Source organism: Papilio machaon, chromosome 5, assembly GCF_912999745.1.
Source record: "Papilio machaon chromosome 5, ilPapMach1.1, whole genome shotgun sequence".
Classification (NCBI taxonomy): Eukaryota; Metazoa; Arthropoda; class Insecta; order Lepidoptera; family Papilionidae; genus Papilio; species Papilio machaon.
Window position 1 is genome coordinate 3,075,039 of NC_059990.1, and position 16,882 is coordinate 3,091,920.

General features: G+C 34.3%; 2 protein-coding genes across 2 annotated transcripts; both read right to left on the bottom strand.

Moving 5' to 3' along the window:
- Positions 1-4,166: 4,166 nt before the first annotated feature.
- LOC106721760 (adenylate cyclase type 9) lies at positions 4,167-14,545 on the bottom strand. The gene is made up of 8 exons (XM_014516807.2): positions 14,363-14,545; positions 13,546-13,892; positions 12,429-13,435; positions 12,096-12,350; positions 11,658-12,023; positions 9,830-10,212; positions 7,462-7,662; positions 4,167-6,095 (listed from the first exon to the last, which is right to left on the bottom strand). Exons 2-8 carry the CDS (start codon positions 13,830-13,832, stop codon positions 4,272-4,274), a joined length of 4,323 nt encoding a protein of 1,440 aa, XP_014372293.2. The 5' UTR covers positions 13,833-13,892; positions 14,363-14,545; the 3' UTR covers positions 4,167-4,271.
- Positions 14,546-15,888: 1,343 nt separating this feature from the next.
- On the bottom strand, positions 15,889-16,759 carry LOC106721447. The gene has a single exon (XM_014516388.2). It carries the CDS (start codon positions 16,672-16,674, stop codon positions 15,907-15,909), a length of 768 nt encoding a protein of 255 aa, XP_014371874.2. The 5' UTR covers positions 16,675-16,759; the 3' UTR covers positions 15,889-15,906.
- Between the last annotated feature and the right edge of the window lie 123 nt (positions 16,760-16,882).

Consider the following 16,882-nt stretch of genomic DNA (forward strand, 5'->3'; position numbering starts at 1 on the left):
TCACTCGTACAACTTTTGTCATCGCTTTGAAAATACATTGACCACAATATGTTCCTGTACAGGTCTTCAGCAGTGGAAATCCATCCACAATTTTTAATTATCCATCCATAGACAACCATGGAGAAACATAACCTCAAAAGTATGAACATACTGACCTCTATAAATGGACAGGCTATAAAACGTGGTATTTTGTGCTTATATGATTTTCGCCATTTTATTGGTGACGGTCGCGGTCGGTGGCGATGGTGTGAATTCGAATTTCACATGCGCGTTTGAGTCGGAATGAAATAAAAACTGTCATATCCAAGCAAACACCTAACCATTTATACAGATCAGTGGGCCTAGTACGAATATCACAATCGCCTTCGTATCGTTATCGACAAAATTTGTGCTATCGGGCGTAAGTACAATAAAAATCTCATTGTAATTTTGACATAATTGACGTTGACGATACGAAGGCGCTCTTCACAAATATTCGTTCTAAGCTTACAGTGGATGAACATTATTCACGCACTTTTACACTCATTCAGTTGACACATATAAAGTATACTAGCTGTCGCCCGCGACTCCGTCCACGCGCATTTAAAAAAAACTTAATAGGGTTATGAAAAATATATGTTGGCCGATTCTCAGACCTACTGAATATGCTCACAAAATTTCATGAGAATCGGTCAAGCCGTTTCGGAGGAGTACGGGAACGAACATTGTGACACGAGAATTGTACATATAAGATTATCTGTAGAGAGCACGCTTTCGCATTATAATTATACTTAAACGTATTTCAGATTTGGTCCAATATTGTTTATATAAATGTTGTTAGCATCTTATCAAAGCCGTTGACATAGTTTTAAGTAGAAAATAGACAATTTCAAGGCGAATTTTGTTAAAATACAAGTGGAATGTATATTAAGGCTTCCTATTCATAAGTCAGACGAACTACATAGAATTAGAAAAAATACATTCTCTACGATTAAGGATCATAATAGTAGAAATTTTGACAATTTCACTAATAAATAAATAATTAAGACAACGCACATGAAATATTTTTTCATTATTTCCCATTTTGCTATTATTTGCGAAAAACTACTCTTATGTCTTAATTAAATTACATTTTTGTAATTTAGTTTGTAACAAATCACTAAAGTGTCGCGAAAAATTATAGATCTTAAACAAATAGACAGGACAAAAAATTATTTGTTTTTAACGGTACTACAGGATTAAAGGTTCTCGCTATATCAATGAAATGACAAATAAATAAAAAAAAACTATTTTGTCACTAAATGTATCGCCCGTATTAAGCCAACTTTATTGTATTGTACATAAATAATTACAACTACTCTAATTTTAAGTTGACAAGACATAGAATTTGTAAAACATACTTTTTAGGATAGAAACTAATTTATTATTTTTTTATATTTATAGTAGCAGTCTCATTAATTATAAAATCATGCATTTTTTAAGATTATTGTGTATACTCCTGTAATTAAAAAAAATATTTTAATAGGATTTTGTAGATGAGATTTTAAAGGCTTTAAGATCATTACAATTCATTATAAATATTTGATAGTAAGTTATTCAATGCAATAGTAAAAGATTAAGTCTTCGTCTAATATAAACTCTTTTAAGAAAGTTCATAAGACGATTATGTATAAATAAATTAAATAAATAATAAATCTACATTGCTTTCGCTACAGATATGATATAAAAAAGCTGCCAGAAATAACTACACAACACGTAAATAGTTTTTAGTTACATTTTTACAATCTTATGATCTCTTTTAAAAATATTTAGTACCTTGAAATTAATATTGTTAAGTTAATGCTACCATATATAAAGTTATAAATAAAATTAATTCGAATTACGTAGCAGTTAGTTTCTTTTATATACAAAATTGTCTCTAATTCTATATAAATAAAAATTATTCGTTTTCTATACAAATCTCACTAATAATGATTAGTTCATATATATAATTAATATATATAGTATTTCAAATCGAACGATTTACCTAAATCTCGATAGAAATCAACATTTATTCAATCCATGATATCTCTGCATAATTATAGCAACCCTAATTGAATTATGGTATCCCAAGTTAACATTAAATATTGCCATATAACAATCAATGTTGCCATGTGAAAACTTTCAATTTCTACTGTTGACAATACATTGCAGAGATATCTTGGTTAGAATATTAGTCACGAAAAATGGATATCAGAATACCCATGTTGAGTCAGACTAGATTAATGATCGCATATACAGGCAAGGATTACTAAGCAACTTTTCTACTAAAGAAGAAATCACAGAGGAAGTTTTACCACGAAATTACATTATCTATTTTTTTTTATAGAATAGTTATTGTGCTTCAAATATATAGAGCCTTTGTCAACGTTTTACTGACTCATACCACAGACAAAATATCAAAAGATTCATGGCAACATCATAGTCTAATTTTAGACGCTTAATTTTATTACAATGATATATGTAAATAGGATTTCACCTAACGAGTATTTTTCGACAAATATATCACTTCAATGTTACACTTCAAAAAAACTACTCAAAACAAAATAGGGCCCACCGAAACTTTGTCTCTAATCGTGTTTATAAATAACTCATATACTAATCATTGACAAAATGAAGCACTACCACTTCTAGCACACATGTTTATTACTTCATAATGATGTTTTAAAAGTTAACTTTTTTGTTGATTTCAAGTGGGGAGACAAAAAAGTAAAGTGCTTACCCATTTACCAATTTCTTAAATTTTCAATCGTTTGTGATCTCAGTCTTGCTTTAAGCGCAATACTTTGATCACACTTTGTTTAGCTGTGTTTTTTCGTTTCGGCATTATTCCCGATTACAATGCCAGGTTCTCGTCGTCATATGGATGTGGAAACTTCGACAAGGGCAGTTCTTTTGGTTCAAGAGGGAGAATCGCAAGGATCGGTTGCATCTCGCCTTGGTGTGTCACGGCGAGCTATTCGAAACGTATGGGAGCGGTTCCAGGAGACAGGTAGTGTGGCTAGAAGACCTGGATCAGGAAGGATTCGAGCCACAACTGCTCAAGAAGACCGGTACATTCGATTGACTGCGCGCCGGGACCGCACGACAACCGCCCGGACCTTGCAATCCCGGCTAAGGCAATCTACTGGCACACGCGTTAGTGGTCAAACCATTCGGAATCGACTCCACGAGGACGGGCAACATTCTAGGATGCGTGTTATTCGTTTAAAATTAACAAGGGCTCACCGGGTAGCACGTTTGAGGTTTGCGCGTGAGCATTTGCACTGGACCATGGACAATTGGAGGACAGTACTCTTTTCAGACGAGTGTAAAGTCAAGTTTTTTAGCGATGACAGACGTGTACGTGTGTGGAGAAGAGAAGGAGAACGTTTTACTGAACCATGCATGCACGGTACTGATCGTTTTGGGGGCCCGAGTGTGATGATATGGGGCGGTATAAGCTTGTTAGGCAAAACAGAGCTGGTGATCTTGAACGAAGGCACAGTCACTGCAGCCAGTTACGTCGAGCAAGTAATCCGACCTCATATCATCCCATATTCACAAAGAGTAGGTGATAATTTTGTGTTTATGCAAGACAACGCTCGTGCGCACACAGCTAGGGTCACTCAGAGGGCACTTTCTGATGCCAATATCTCGGTTTTACCTTGGCCAGCAATGAGTCCCGATCTCAACCCGATTGAGCATTTATGGGATCAATTGAAAAGAAGTCTTAAAGAGACCCATAGCCACGTTAACAGCCAACAGGACATCATAAACGCGCTGAAACTCTGTTGGGAACGAATACCCGACCAAAACATCACTCATCTGATTGAGAGTGTGCCAGAGAGGCTCAGAGAGTGCATACAGAGCAAAGGAGGTCCTACTCGATACTAAAGAAAAGCTTCCGGCAAGTTTATTAAAAACAAACAGTGACTATAAAAGTTTTTATCGACAGCCTACTTAGTGCTCATTTTCTCTAAAAATGACTATTTGAGTGTATTGCGATAAAATTAAACAATTCAAACGTTATTTTGTGTTTACTTAATGTGTAAAACCCTAATTCAACATCGACTAATTGTAAAAATTTAATAATCATGTATGCACATAAATTAAGGGGCAAAAAGATGGTGGGCCCTATTTTGTTTTGAGTAGTATATATACAGGTGGATTTTTTTTTACCATAAATATAGTATTCCGCTTCATAATGTCATAAAAAAATATAAATAATTAAATCACAGATTCTACGTTTTTTTTAAATATAATTTTCTAATCTAAGTGTCCTTTTTACCGGCAACGAGATATACATTCATGTCGTCTTTACCTTTTACATAGACCCTGCCACGAGGTTCGAAGTCGTACTTGGCAGAGAGAACTGGAATACAAGCTTCGCCTACCTGGATACGTTTGACGACGCCAGTAGAATCCATTCTCGACGCTATGTTAACTGCATCACCCCAAATGTCGTAGTAGAGTTTAGTGGTCCCTATGACGCCCGCGGTGACGTCACCAAAATTGTACCCGATGCGTAAGATGAAATCGAACTCGAGTAAATCCTGATTGAAATTATCGACAACTTTCTGCATTTCAAGCGCGAAATCCATTAATTGGTACAAATGATCGTACGTTCCTCGAGAAGCGTGTCTCAAGTCGGGATTAAGTCCACTCGCAGCCATGAAAGTGCTACCTATGGTCTTTATCTTCTCGACGTGTTGAAACTGCGGCCTCTCCAGCAGTTCATCGAAATCAGCGATCAGTTCGTTGAGAACTCTCAAATATTCTTTTCCCTTCAAGTACGATTCGTCATACATTTCGTTAAAGTTGACTATACTCGCGAATATAATGCCGACGTCTTTATGATTTTCCGAATACTTCGCGGTGTTCTTTAATTGATCGGCCACGTGGCGCGGTATGATATTATGGAGGAGCCAATCCGCTTGGTTTCTCATGTTCTGGACTTTCTGCTTATCAAGATTTGCCACGACATTACTATAAAAACTCAATCGGTAACTGATTTCAAATTCTCTATTAAGGAACCAAACGAGCATCAGCAATAGAGCGACATCCAAGTAAAGTTCTGTTAAATGCATTTTATGTCGCACTCCTTCAAATAATTCAGTACCGTTTCTATCCATCCAATCGTCGTAGGTACCATTCATCATACTCATAAAGGTTAAGTTACGCGCGACAGCTTGTGGATTGGAGCTGAACTGAAAATCGCCATCTATCAACTGAGTATTAACTTCACGACAACCGAGCACTGCGAAGAACAGGAATAGGCCAGCGTATAAGGTGACCAATGTGTTCTTAACAAGCCAATTCATTTGAGTAAAATTACAGAACTCGACTATTCCAATGCACAAGAGATAAACGTAAAACGATTGCTCACCCTTGAGTATAGTCATCGTTGTGTTCATGCATGAAAAGTTGATTAGAACGGCCAATATCGGCAAACTGATCAGCAGACTACCGGACAGATGCCAGGGGAACCAATCCGAGAGCTTCCTGAATATTTTAACAGATCTTCTGATCGTATTGGTGACTAGAGGTTCATTTTTAGTTTTCCACTTCAAGTAATGTCGATACACACAAAGTGATATCGCCAAAGCTTCTATGACAAAGAAAAATATCACCCAACCGTAAGAATGACGCCATTCGGAGTACAATACGAATATTGATATGGTAACAGCAACAAAAATGATCGCCGATACGAGTATATCTAGCGCCGTATTGAATCTGGACGTAGTTAAAGTGGGTGGGAAATCTTCGCTATCATCGCTTCTGTGGGCTTTATCACGATAATGTCTCTCCATTTCTGGTGACTTGAAAAATAACGTGAAAGTGTTTAGAGGTGGTTGAACGAAGTAGCTTATTCCCGACCTGGCGTTGTCTTGGACACATCGTATCAGTTGCAGATCCGATTGCTTACGCAACTTCTGTAGGGACTGCACTTGTTGTTCGTTGAGCGGCGGAGGTAAACGGGTACGGGATGGTACATCATTCAACGATGATTGACTCGAAGTATAATAACCGGAGACTCTGTGCTGCATTATATCATTCTGAGAGGTCGCTAATGCGGTCTGATTCAGTGCGAATATCTGAAAAATTATAACAATAACGCAATAAGTGTAGTATAAAATATATTTTATGTAAATAGTATAAAAATTAAATAAAAAATTTACTTTTAATGTCTGTTTTTTCTTGAACGTTATAACGTTTACATAATGACCGCACTATTTATGTTTTATTAAAACAAATTCTGACTGCAATTTCTACAAGTTATTAAATCCAAATGCAGACTGCTAATGAATTATTACACTATAACTTTAACTATTGTTGTCCCTTACGCGATAAAATTAAAAGACGTGAGAAGAATAAATAAATTATTATAGGAACCATTTATGTCAAACATAATTACAATTTACATCCTTAATACATTTTACGACGATGTTCATGAATAATTTTAACACAACATCCTGTAGATGTTTTCAAAATAGAGGTGAAATAGGATGATTCATTTTTACGAATACAGACACATTTTTCGATAAAGCCCACTTTATTAAAAATCAACTGAGGGTCAAATAAATGTAAATGTCTTATTAAACATTTTGCAGCAAACGTTAGGTTAAAATTTATTTTGCAGCAAATATGCTGCATGATAAATGATTGTAAGCGTACTGCTATACTGTACAATCAATGTTCTGTTGACACGCTATAAAAAGATTGAAATATTCAATGTTATAGATCGTAAACTTGGTGTCGTAACTCAAAGTAAATCATTACCTGGTATTCAAAGTAACAATTATATTGACATTTTAGCGTTCATTCGCAACTGCTTTGAGTTGCTAATACAATAATAAATACATATTTTATAACTATTGAAGATTTTTTTCCATATACTTAGGTACTAAATCAAAGACTGACATGATGAACAAGCTCTTATACAAATCGTATATCAATATCTAATGAACAAGTAAAATCATAAACACATTAGCTGGTAGAATGTCCTAGAAAAGTACTTTTTATATTATAGGGTGTTAAACGAACACGCGGTCATATTAACCCCACCGAAACGACGAAGCGACCGCTGCCCATAGACACAGATAGAGAATATTTGCACTTCCTATACATGATCTCCATCATCAAATCCACTTCACCTTACCATCTTTTCTAAAAAGATGGGAAAGGAAAGAGGACTAAAATAAGGCCTCCAGAATACTCATCAGACGAAACGCAGAAATGCTTCCACTTCACCCCTGTCTTCTATGTGGTCGTGATATTGCACCAGGCCTATTCGTGCAATAGATGTTGTTACTGACGTCTACCACTAAATGAATGAATAATTGACCTTGAATGATTTCAATTTCCTATAAACCTGGCCTTGTCATAAATCTACTATGATCATTGAACATATATTGACCAGCTGGCCCTTAAAATATGGTGACAAAGAAAATATAAACATACCTGTTGTTGTATACTGGACCTTCGGCTGGTACTTCTTATACCGGAGTCCTTGCGACTATTGACAGATGGGCACAGGCTGACCGAGTCATCTTGTACCCTGGGCGACTGAGACGGCAAGGGAAGGTTCAATCGGCGGTCTTTTGGCCGTATTAAATCACCCTGAGTCGCCAGGGTAGAGCTCCGTGCTCTACTCACTGGTGTCTAGAAGATTATTTTATTATTTGTAACATTGTTTTTTTTAATTAAAACAAACATCTACAGACTTGGTCCGTACTATTATATTTGTAACATGAAAAGGTTATCCAATAAAAACACTACCGTTGCTACGATTGCTCAGGTATAATGATATTGTTATTTTAAAGTAGCAGATGTACACCTTAATTTACTAAATCCATTATCATAAAAATCATTACGTAATTTAATTCGATTGGAAAAGTTTCCAGTATTTGCAATTAAAGACAGTAAATAAGTCCGTCAGTCAGTTCATAGGTCACATATCGTAGTGACGTAACTGTATTGCAAAATGCAGAGACTTGCACACCACGAGAACACTGGCTCGCTTACACAACTAACTGTCAAGTTCAATAACGTTACATGTTAAAAATATAACATAAAAATACACAAAGTAACAAATATGTATTATCTACACCAAGCTGTAAATATTTATAAATATTGCATTTAAGATTAAGCACAAAAATAACTACCAACTACTACATAAACAAAATATAAATTGATATATATATTTTCCTTTAATATAAAGTATATCAATAATTTTATTCATATGTTATCTTACAAATAGTTCGTTAAAAAATTCCAACAAATTCAAAGCAAAACAATCTTAAGGAAACACCCAAGATCTTATTTAGCGGACAAATTTTGTTATTTTGTACTCAGTTTGAATTCCATCTGTTCTATTCTACACATTTTGTAAACTTTCGTCACTTTAAAAATGCGTTCACATTGAACGGGAAATACTGGACGAACCTTCCAAATTCAAAATCGAAATAATCATATAACCCCAGAAACCCCAAAACAAAAATCCAAAGTAATGGTATATTAACTTTATTTAAGGAATATGTCTTCCTCTGTATTTCCGAAGTAAAACAAATTAAGACAGTGTATGTTTGGAGCTAAGTGCACCATATCTCTAATGAGAGTACTTCAAAATATGATAAATTAATAAAACACATTAAATAACACATCAATTATGCACGCGCAGATGTATGAACTTTGGTACACTGTTTCTCATCATGTCATATTTCTAATGGAAACTTATCGAGGAAGCAGATTTATTAGTTTTTAGTTCATAATCTTGTGTTCAAGTCGATAATAGAATATGTATGTAGTGTGTAAAGATACTTAACCATAAAAATATGTATAAAATTTTATGCTCTAATGAAATCTATTTCTAAATAAGTTCTAATAAAAAATATATGTAAAACACATTCTATTCATATGTACTCAATCGTTTTCAGCAAACAATCCAACTCTACGTTCACAATAACGTATTTTTAGACTATTGTATTGATATTTCCCGTACTGAGGCTATGTGTGTAACCCACATACCTAGTAATGCCACGCCATTCCGCCGGGTGCACTAGGCCACCCTACTGAACTAGGCCACGATGCCATCTGTTTGTAATTTAATACAACCTATTTACCTTTTTAAAATGCAATATTTCAAATATTAATATCTGAATTAAATTATTTTTTTTTTTATCTATAGTAGCTTCTTGCAGTGAGTTTCGACAGCCGTAATGCTGGCGATTGCCCACATTCATACTACTCCTGAAGTATCCGTGACATAACTTAGTCAACTATTTCATCACTTCACAAATTTTCATTGTATGTTGAATCTTATGTTGATATTTGTTGTTATGTACTTGATACTTATTAAAGCAATGAGGACTTTTATCACTTTATTATACATAATATAGCGGAATTATAAGCACCCTGTATAGTAATTAATCTTTTAATTGCTGACTGAAAACATTTGGTACATATATTGATCCTCGAATTGTGCCCGTGCCAAGACTTAATGGATTTATGTAAATATGAATTTATATATAGTTTTGCAATTTTGTTGCATATTCCATGCAGATAGAGATAATAATCTCAACATTTAACAGTTAATAAACCAAGAGCCTTACTGTGCGAGAAAGTCATTAGGATTATGTCTAAAAGTGAATTGTACACACAGAGCTAGACTAGAACTACATTTACTACATACAAAGTAAATAAACGGAATCCTCCGCACGTGTAATTAACATCTGAACCGAACTGTACCATTTGTTAATGTATAAGCAAATAGCAAATATATTCTAAGACCTGAACGTTAACATTTTGTAAAAAAAACAAAATTTATTACCTCTAAATTCGGCCTCCCATAGTGTGATCTATAGCTACTGCTTCTAGCAAACGGCGACATGTTGCTTCTCGATTGACTCAAATAAGATCTGATGTCGATAATCTCTTTCTCGAAGGAGGCCACGTCTTGTCCCTGCGGCACGTTGATCTTGCTGCTGCTCTGCGCAGGCCTCTGCTTACTATCCTGAGACTCTATTACTATAGGCACTTGATGGTAACCGTTGTTCGACTGAGTAGTGTTCTCATCGCCCCTTTCCAGGTAATGTATCGTTTTGTCGCTAAAGTTCTGCTTCTTCATCTCATGGAGAGGTGTGTCCGAATGTTTCCTCAGAAACCTGGGCACCTTCCAATTTTTCAATTTATTCGTATACTTGCCGTAACTGCCTGAAATAAAACGCATAAAACGCTAACGTGATTTCGTTTATGGCTAATAATATCAGAGCATCCGGAATTATCAAAGGCCGATGCTTGTAAATTCTTATAAATGTTATATGGCCAAGAATAACAAACTAGCGAACGTTGTGTGATTATTTGTTTTGCGAATCATCACGAAAGTAAATAAGACACGTAACGAGAGCACATAATGTGTGTTGAGTTGTCGTTTAGCACGTCGGTGTCGGCGCAAACTATTTGATCGACATTATCTACGTATGTATGAAAGTTTTTCGGTAAAATATTGAGAAAGAATAAAACTATGAAATTTCACTAAAGCGATAAATCAAAAAAAATCCTAATGAAGATCCTGTAGACCATAAAATATTAATTGGACGGTAAGATCTCTAGAATTGGCTATATAACAGGTCTATATAAACTGCAGTGTTCGTAGAAAAAGGTGTTGAATTTCAAATCAAGTCAGAGAAATATTATCTAATATACTTTGTACGTTGTAATTATCTGTATTATTACAAAAGACTAACTGTCGCCCGCGACTCAGTCCGCGCGGAATGAAAAAAAACTTATTAAGTAGCCTATATCTTCTTCCAGACTATGTCCTACATGTATGACAAATTTCATCGAGATCCGTTGAGCCGTTCTGGAGATACCTTCAAACAAACATCCATCCTTTCATCCATCCATCTAAACATTCGCTTTTATAATATTAGTATGATAGTGCTCCGTGAGAAACATAGGCCAATCGATGATCCTTATAAACAACGTTGCAGTCACATCACGTAGAAATTAGAAAAAAAAATACGTCGAATATGAAATATATTACTTTTACGTGCGTCGGTAAAATAAATAACATCTCATACGATTTTTAATTAAAAACACTTGCTTCAGCGAACTATAACGACGAAAACTCTGTATATTTACTGTGTGTCCAATTATAGTAATTCTATAAAAAATCAAACACAGCTTTTGCGTGAATGATTGCAAAAAAATTAACAAGGCAATTAAATAATAGATTGGATGAGCATGATATCTTTGTGGCGCAGCTGATTAAAACGAGAGGCGCGAGGCGTCACCTTCGAGCAATTAAGTGTCACGCTGTTATCTGTGACTTGTGCCTTATGCCTTTGATAACTAAGACTTTTAATAAATAAGAGCACTGCTTCTCATCACGCTATGTACACAATCAGAGCGTGACCGTTAAAATATACGAAACAAAACCATTATATAAAAAATAATAATGAAAATAAGAACATTTAATGCTGGAACAATTTATTAAAGACGATATCTTATTAACTTAGCTTGCTTTTCTTTAGACTAAAGAGTATCATGAACATAATTTGATTTGATCAATCAATCCAAGATCAGTGTTTTTCAGATCTTGGATTATTAACATATTAGAATCGTTAATTAAAGGATGGAATTTACAAAACACTTACCAACAGACGTCGGACTTTTTGATGACGTATCGTTACTTTCGACAAACTCCTTTTCCCTCTTCTCGTCCAATTCAGCGTCGGAGTCAAGTATACTCGGCAGCGAACTGGCCTTCGTGCGAAAGTTGAATGGATTGGGGGAGAGGAAATTTGAGCTATTTGTATCAATATTACAGGTGACCTTGTCGTCTGATGCGTGCGTTTGCACGGTGAACGGGAGAGGAGAATGGTTGAAAGTGAAATTGGACTGCGGAGAAACTGCGGGAGATATGATGAGGCGAGGATTAATGGGATTCGAAGGTGTGATACAGTGATCGTGGTCGTAAGGCGAATTAAGCTGACGTCCCTCAATGAAGTAGGTTTTATGACCTGGATACATTTAACTCATTTATAGACACACAACTAAGGGTCCCATGCTTGCATCACTAAAAATCTACTTACCAAATACCTCTTCGCCTTCTTCTAATACGTAGGAACCACCCAAAAATTTACTTGTTTCTTCTGAAATATGTACGCGGCCCGGTTTACCAGTCGATTCCATTTTATTTGCAAATGACACATCATTGCTCCATACATCAAATTTGAACCTTCGTGTGCCAACAATTCCACATAAAACCGTTCCAGTATGAACTCCTACTCTCATATTGATACCCTCGCCGCGCTCTCTATCGAACTCTTGAATAGCTTCTATCATACCTAAAATATCAATAACTTAATTGTTCACACTTTTCTATATGATTAAATCTAACAAACTTTTATCTTGTTTATACCTACCAAGGCCCATTTCAACACAACATGTTGCATGATCCAGTCTGGGCTCAGGACATCCAGAGACACAGTAGTAACAATCGCCCAAAGTGGAAATCTTCTCACATCCATGTATATGACACAGCTCATCAAATTTCTCAAATAAATCATTCAATATATTCACTAATTCCTCAGCACCTTTGTTACTGGACATCCTCGTAAAACCCACAATATCAGCAAACAATATGCTGACATTATCCATGCAGCTCATATTGAAAGGCCTGAATAATGACTTGATATCACCAGCTCCAGGGTGAGATGTTCTTTGATTAAGTGGATGTTGGGCCTTAAAGTTAGTTTCACCTTCTAAAACTTGCTCCTCCATTAACCAACTTGCCAGTTTCGGTGGCATGACTGAATGTATCATTTTTTCCTTCAATTGTTTTTCCATCTCCAGCTGTCTTCTTACTAATAAACTTTGCCCTACTTTCATAAATGTGCCGCGCATTCTTACAAAAGTCATCAAATAAATATGAACCCCAATTATGTGCACACAGAGTTGGAGCAAAACTCTCACAAACATTCCAGGATATTGCCATTCTTGTTCAGATAAATGCAGAATAATATTAAGGATTTCAAAAACTATGGAGTATAATATCCCTATAATAACACATACAAACAATGGCAGAGGTGTCAATGTGTATATGATCAAAAGTATCTCAATACAAATAGTAAAATGACCCGATTGACTTATATCTGCCACTTGAGGGAAAGATGTTTCCAGTTGTGTGGTCAAAGTTACAAGAGACAAACTGAGGATGCAAAGAGCCAATGCCATTATTAGGGAGATTCGAAATGTAAAAATCTTATAAATATCAGTAAATGTGATAAATAACATTACACAAGTTATCAAGACAACTGCAGCAAAAATTGAACACAGAAATGGCCACTTGACTGTTATGCCATGTAGCCCAAGAACTACAAAGTAGACAAACCATGATATAGAAAATATTAAAATGTATAAAAGTGCAAATCTGAAAAAGAAAAGAATTACATAACTATAAAATAACAATGACTAGATTAAAAAAATTAAACAATCTACAATACAAAGTTAAATTAAAATTTAATATAATAATCAACATACCTGAATCTTAACCTAATTTGCCTAAAGGAACTACTTCTGTATTGGCCTTCAAGTATTTCTGAGTCAAATCTAGGGTTCCACCAGGTTCCTGGGGCTGCTCTTTCAAAGGCAATGGGTATAGCAAAGCCACAGCAGTTGGTGGTGGGGTTGTTGTGTGCCAGATATGCCTGGACATGGGGAGCCAGCCTGATCTGGGCATCCTCCCCTTCAGAGCAGTCCACTTCATGCTTATTGTCATACAACTCTGAGCCCCCATTGCAACTGACACACCCACTTTGAGCACTCATTGTTTTCTTGCTATGTTAATTCCATTTTACTGTGTTTAATTTTGCATGTTTCACTTCAATCTGTTCACAAAAGATAAATATGATTTTCACTGATACTCATAATTTGTTATGGTTCTCTTCATTAAATAATTTACTTATAATTACGTATCCTTAATTTAACTAGAGCCTTTTAATTAAAACTGATATCAACTTGACTCAAAGGGGAAAATTTAAAATAATTTACAATAATCAAAATACAAATAGTAGTAAATTATTGGAATCAATTCTTCATTACATGTCTTTTTTGTATTACATTTTATTTTTGTTAAATGAATAAACATCATTATTTAAAAATATTTCTTCAAATTATTGAACAGCTGATACTCATACGCGATATGCAGAGAAAAATACGGCATAACTGAATTTATAATCGTTTTTAATTTAACAAGATTTTGACTAAGATACGACAAAACTATAATTTCAAAACATTAAATTATTTATTGACGCCTGATAACACAGTTAAATATATAATAGATCATATTCTCTCTTACTTTTTGTCCCAAGGTTACACAACTTCATAAGTCACAACTGTATCAAGCTAAGCTTTAATTTTAGTTCACATAAATCGTTTACTTTTGTCACAAATAAACGAAACAGTTTTTCATTGGCATTTCCTTGAAACGAAAAATATTTAGCAACATCCACCAGCACACAAAACTCTGTTCACTATTTGTGACAATAGTTTCAGTGTGACCATATTTAAATAAAACTTACTGCGTAATCCGCACTCACTTTTCTAAATTCTACTAAAATTTACTTTTTCAATTTTTTTCAGAAAACATGGTTCAAATGTAAAAAACCTTTAAGTACTAATCTCATTGTCATAAAATAAGTTTTCAATGATGTCACAGTTTTTAGAAAGCATTGAAGTTACTATCTTCCTTAAAAGGCTTCCTCACACTTTTTGTGAGGTGTATTTTAATAAAAAAAAATTAGCTTATTCTTTCATACCTATACCGAGAATACATTGAACTGAGAACACTTTTGTTCTATTACGGTGTGTTTCCACTGCCTAATTATCAGTTACAGCAATGGGAATTCACGGCAATCATGTGCTAACAGAATCGTAATTAACGTTTGTAGAGGGTTGCAGGTGATTATGGAAATGGTATAAAATTTATTGTTAGAAAGTTGGAGGCAAAACTTTTACATAAGTTAACTTGTAATATTTTATACTATCAGGTTTCGAACAAGCAAATGGCCACCTTGATTTGCGAAACAGCGAAGCGCCCATAGACATCCACATTTGCAGTTACGTTTCCTTTAATCTATTATCATTCTCTAGAATGGGATGTGCTAAAAGCTGATGTTGCCTGTTCCTATGCGTCCCCATTCCACAATTTACTTTTAAGAAAAGGGCGGGAAGGGGAAGAGGATTAAAATTGGGCCTCCAGGACACACTTTCATCAGACAAAAAGCGGAATGACTTCACACCTATCTTCTGTTGTGGACAGATGTTCTTGAGGGCTCTACCACTGTTAAACTATAATATTAACATAAATCAAAATGAAACAGTATCAAATAATATTGTATATAATTATAATAATTAGTAACATATTAAAATCTGAGTATATCACAACATCATTTTATATCTTAGTTTACAGGAAGACATTTTAAGTAGTAATGTTTATCAAAAATATATCATTTCATTTAAAAAAAGGCACATTATTAGCTCTTATATGTGTTATATGATACATGCAGTCCTATGATTAGCTTAAACTTATGTCATCACAATGATTTGCAAACCTTGTCAATTACTATTGCTCCATATACATACAATTACTTCATACTTTTTAAATTTATCCCTTAATATCATAATCACATTAAATCACAATTAATACTGAACTATTTCCTGAAAGTTAAAAATTTAACATACACAAACTAGAGATTTGTATAAAATTGAAGTCATTATACATTTATATTATTTGGTTTTTAAACTGAAAATATTTCTACTTAATTTACACACAAAATTGACAAAAAGGATAAATTTATATTTAAATAATATATAGGATTTCATTACATTGTAGAATGAAAACTAATCATTGTACATTCCATCAAGAAGGAAATCCATTCTTTTGTAATGTCTGTTCTTCCAAGCTTCCCGACCTCTCTTTATTGCAAGATACCCAACAACAGCAAACATTGGTACTACTAATATTGTAATAACAATTGGCATGATCATACCAGGATGGCTGTTTGGATTCCTTGGTACTTTAGTTGTATGCCCATCTTTTGGATAAGATGTTTCGAAATCTGTTAAAGTTATTTGATCCAATGCTTCATTAGATAATACCAGTGGTTTTTTAGGAGTTTCAGTCTTATTTTTCTCGTTAGAGCCATCTTTGGGAACACTGTTGTTTTCAATTTTCTGACTTGTCACCAGGGGTGCAGTGATTTTCTTAGGTTTAATAATATCTTTTAAAATATCAAGCTCTTTATGGCCAGTGACATTATTTTTATCCATTTTCGTACCATTCGCAGGTACCTGTGTATCTTCTATAGAACTGTACACTACTCCCTTTCGCGCTACCACAGATTTTTCTTTATTTTTACCTATTTCATTATCCAAACTCAAAAGAATGTTGTGTTTATCTTTCGGCAAATGTACGATATCAACAACTGCATTTGGTAATAAAGATCCACCTTCACTTACTAAATTTAAATTTGTTTTGTTGTAATCTTCGTAATGAGATTCTTGCAAGACACTTTTAATTGATTTGTCTCTAGGGGCCTCCGAAGTTATGCTATTTCCGAATACATACGGAATCCACAAAATATTACACAAAACATATAATATTAACATATTGTATATAAAATGAAATCTAAAATAAAAATCAAATTATAAAAAAGAAATAATAACAAAACATCGAACTTAAGCAATTTTGTTCAATATTGACATTTGTAAATGACATGTAAATATTTTGTCAATGATATTGACGTTGATCTTTTACTGAATTTCGTCTCGAAAAATATAAATATCTTTAAGCAATTTCTATTTTTATTTACATTAA

Coding starts and splice junctions, on each gene's coding strand:
- LOC106721760 (XM_014516807.2), bottom strand. CDS start 13,832: ATGAGTGCTCAAAGTGGGTGTGTCAGTTGCAATGGGGGCTCAGAGTTG. Junction 12,351..12,428: donor TTGTGTTGAAATGGGCCTTG/GTAGGTATAAAC, acceptor TTGATATTTTAG/GTATGATAGAAGCTATTCAA. Junction 10,213..11,657: donor AAAAAGTCCGACGTCTGTTG/GTAAGTGTTTTG, acceptor GTTTTATTTCAG/GCAGTTACGGCAAGTATACG.
- LOC106721447 (XM_014516388.2), bottom strand. CDS start 16,674: ATGTTAATATTATATGTTTTGTGTAATATTTTGTGGATTCCGTATGTA.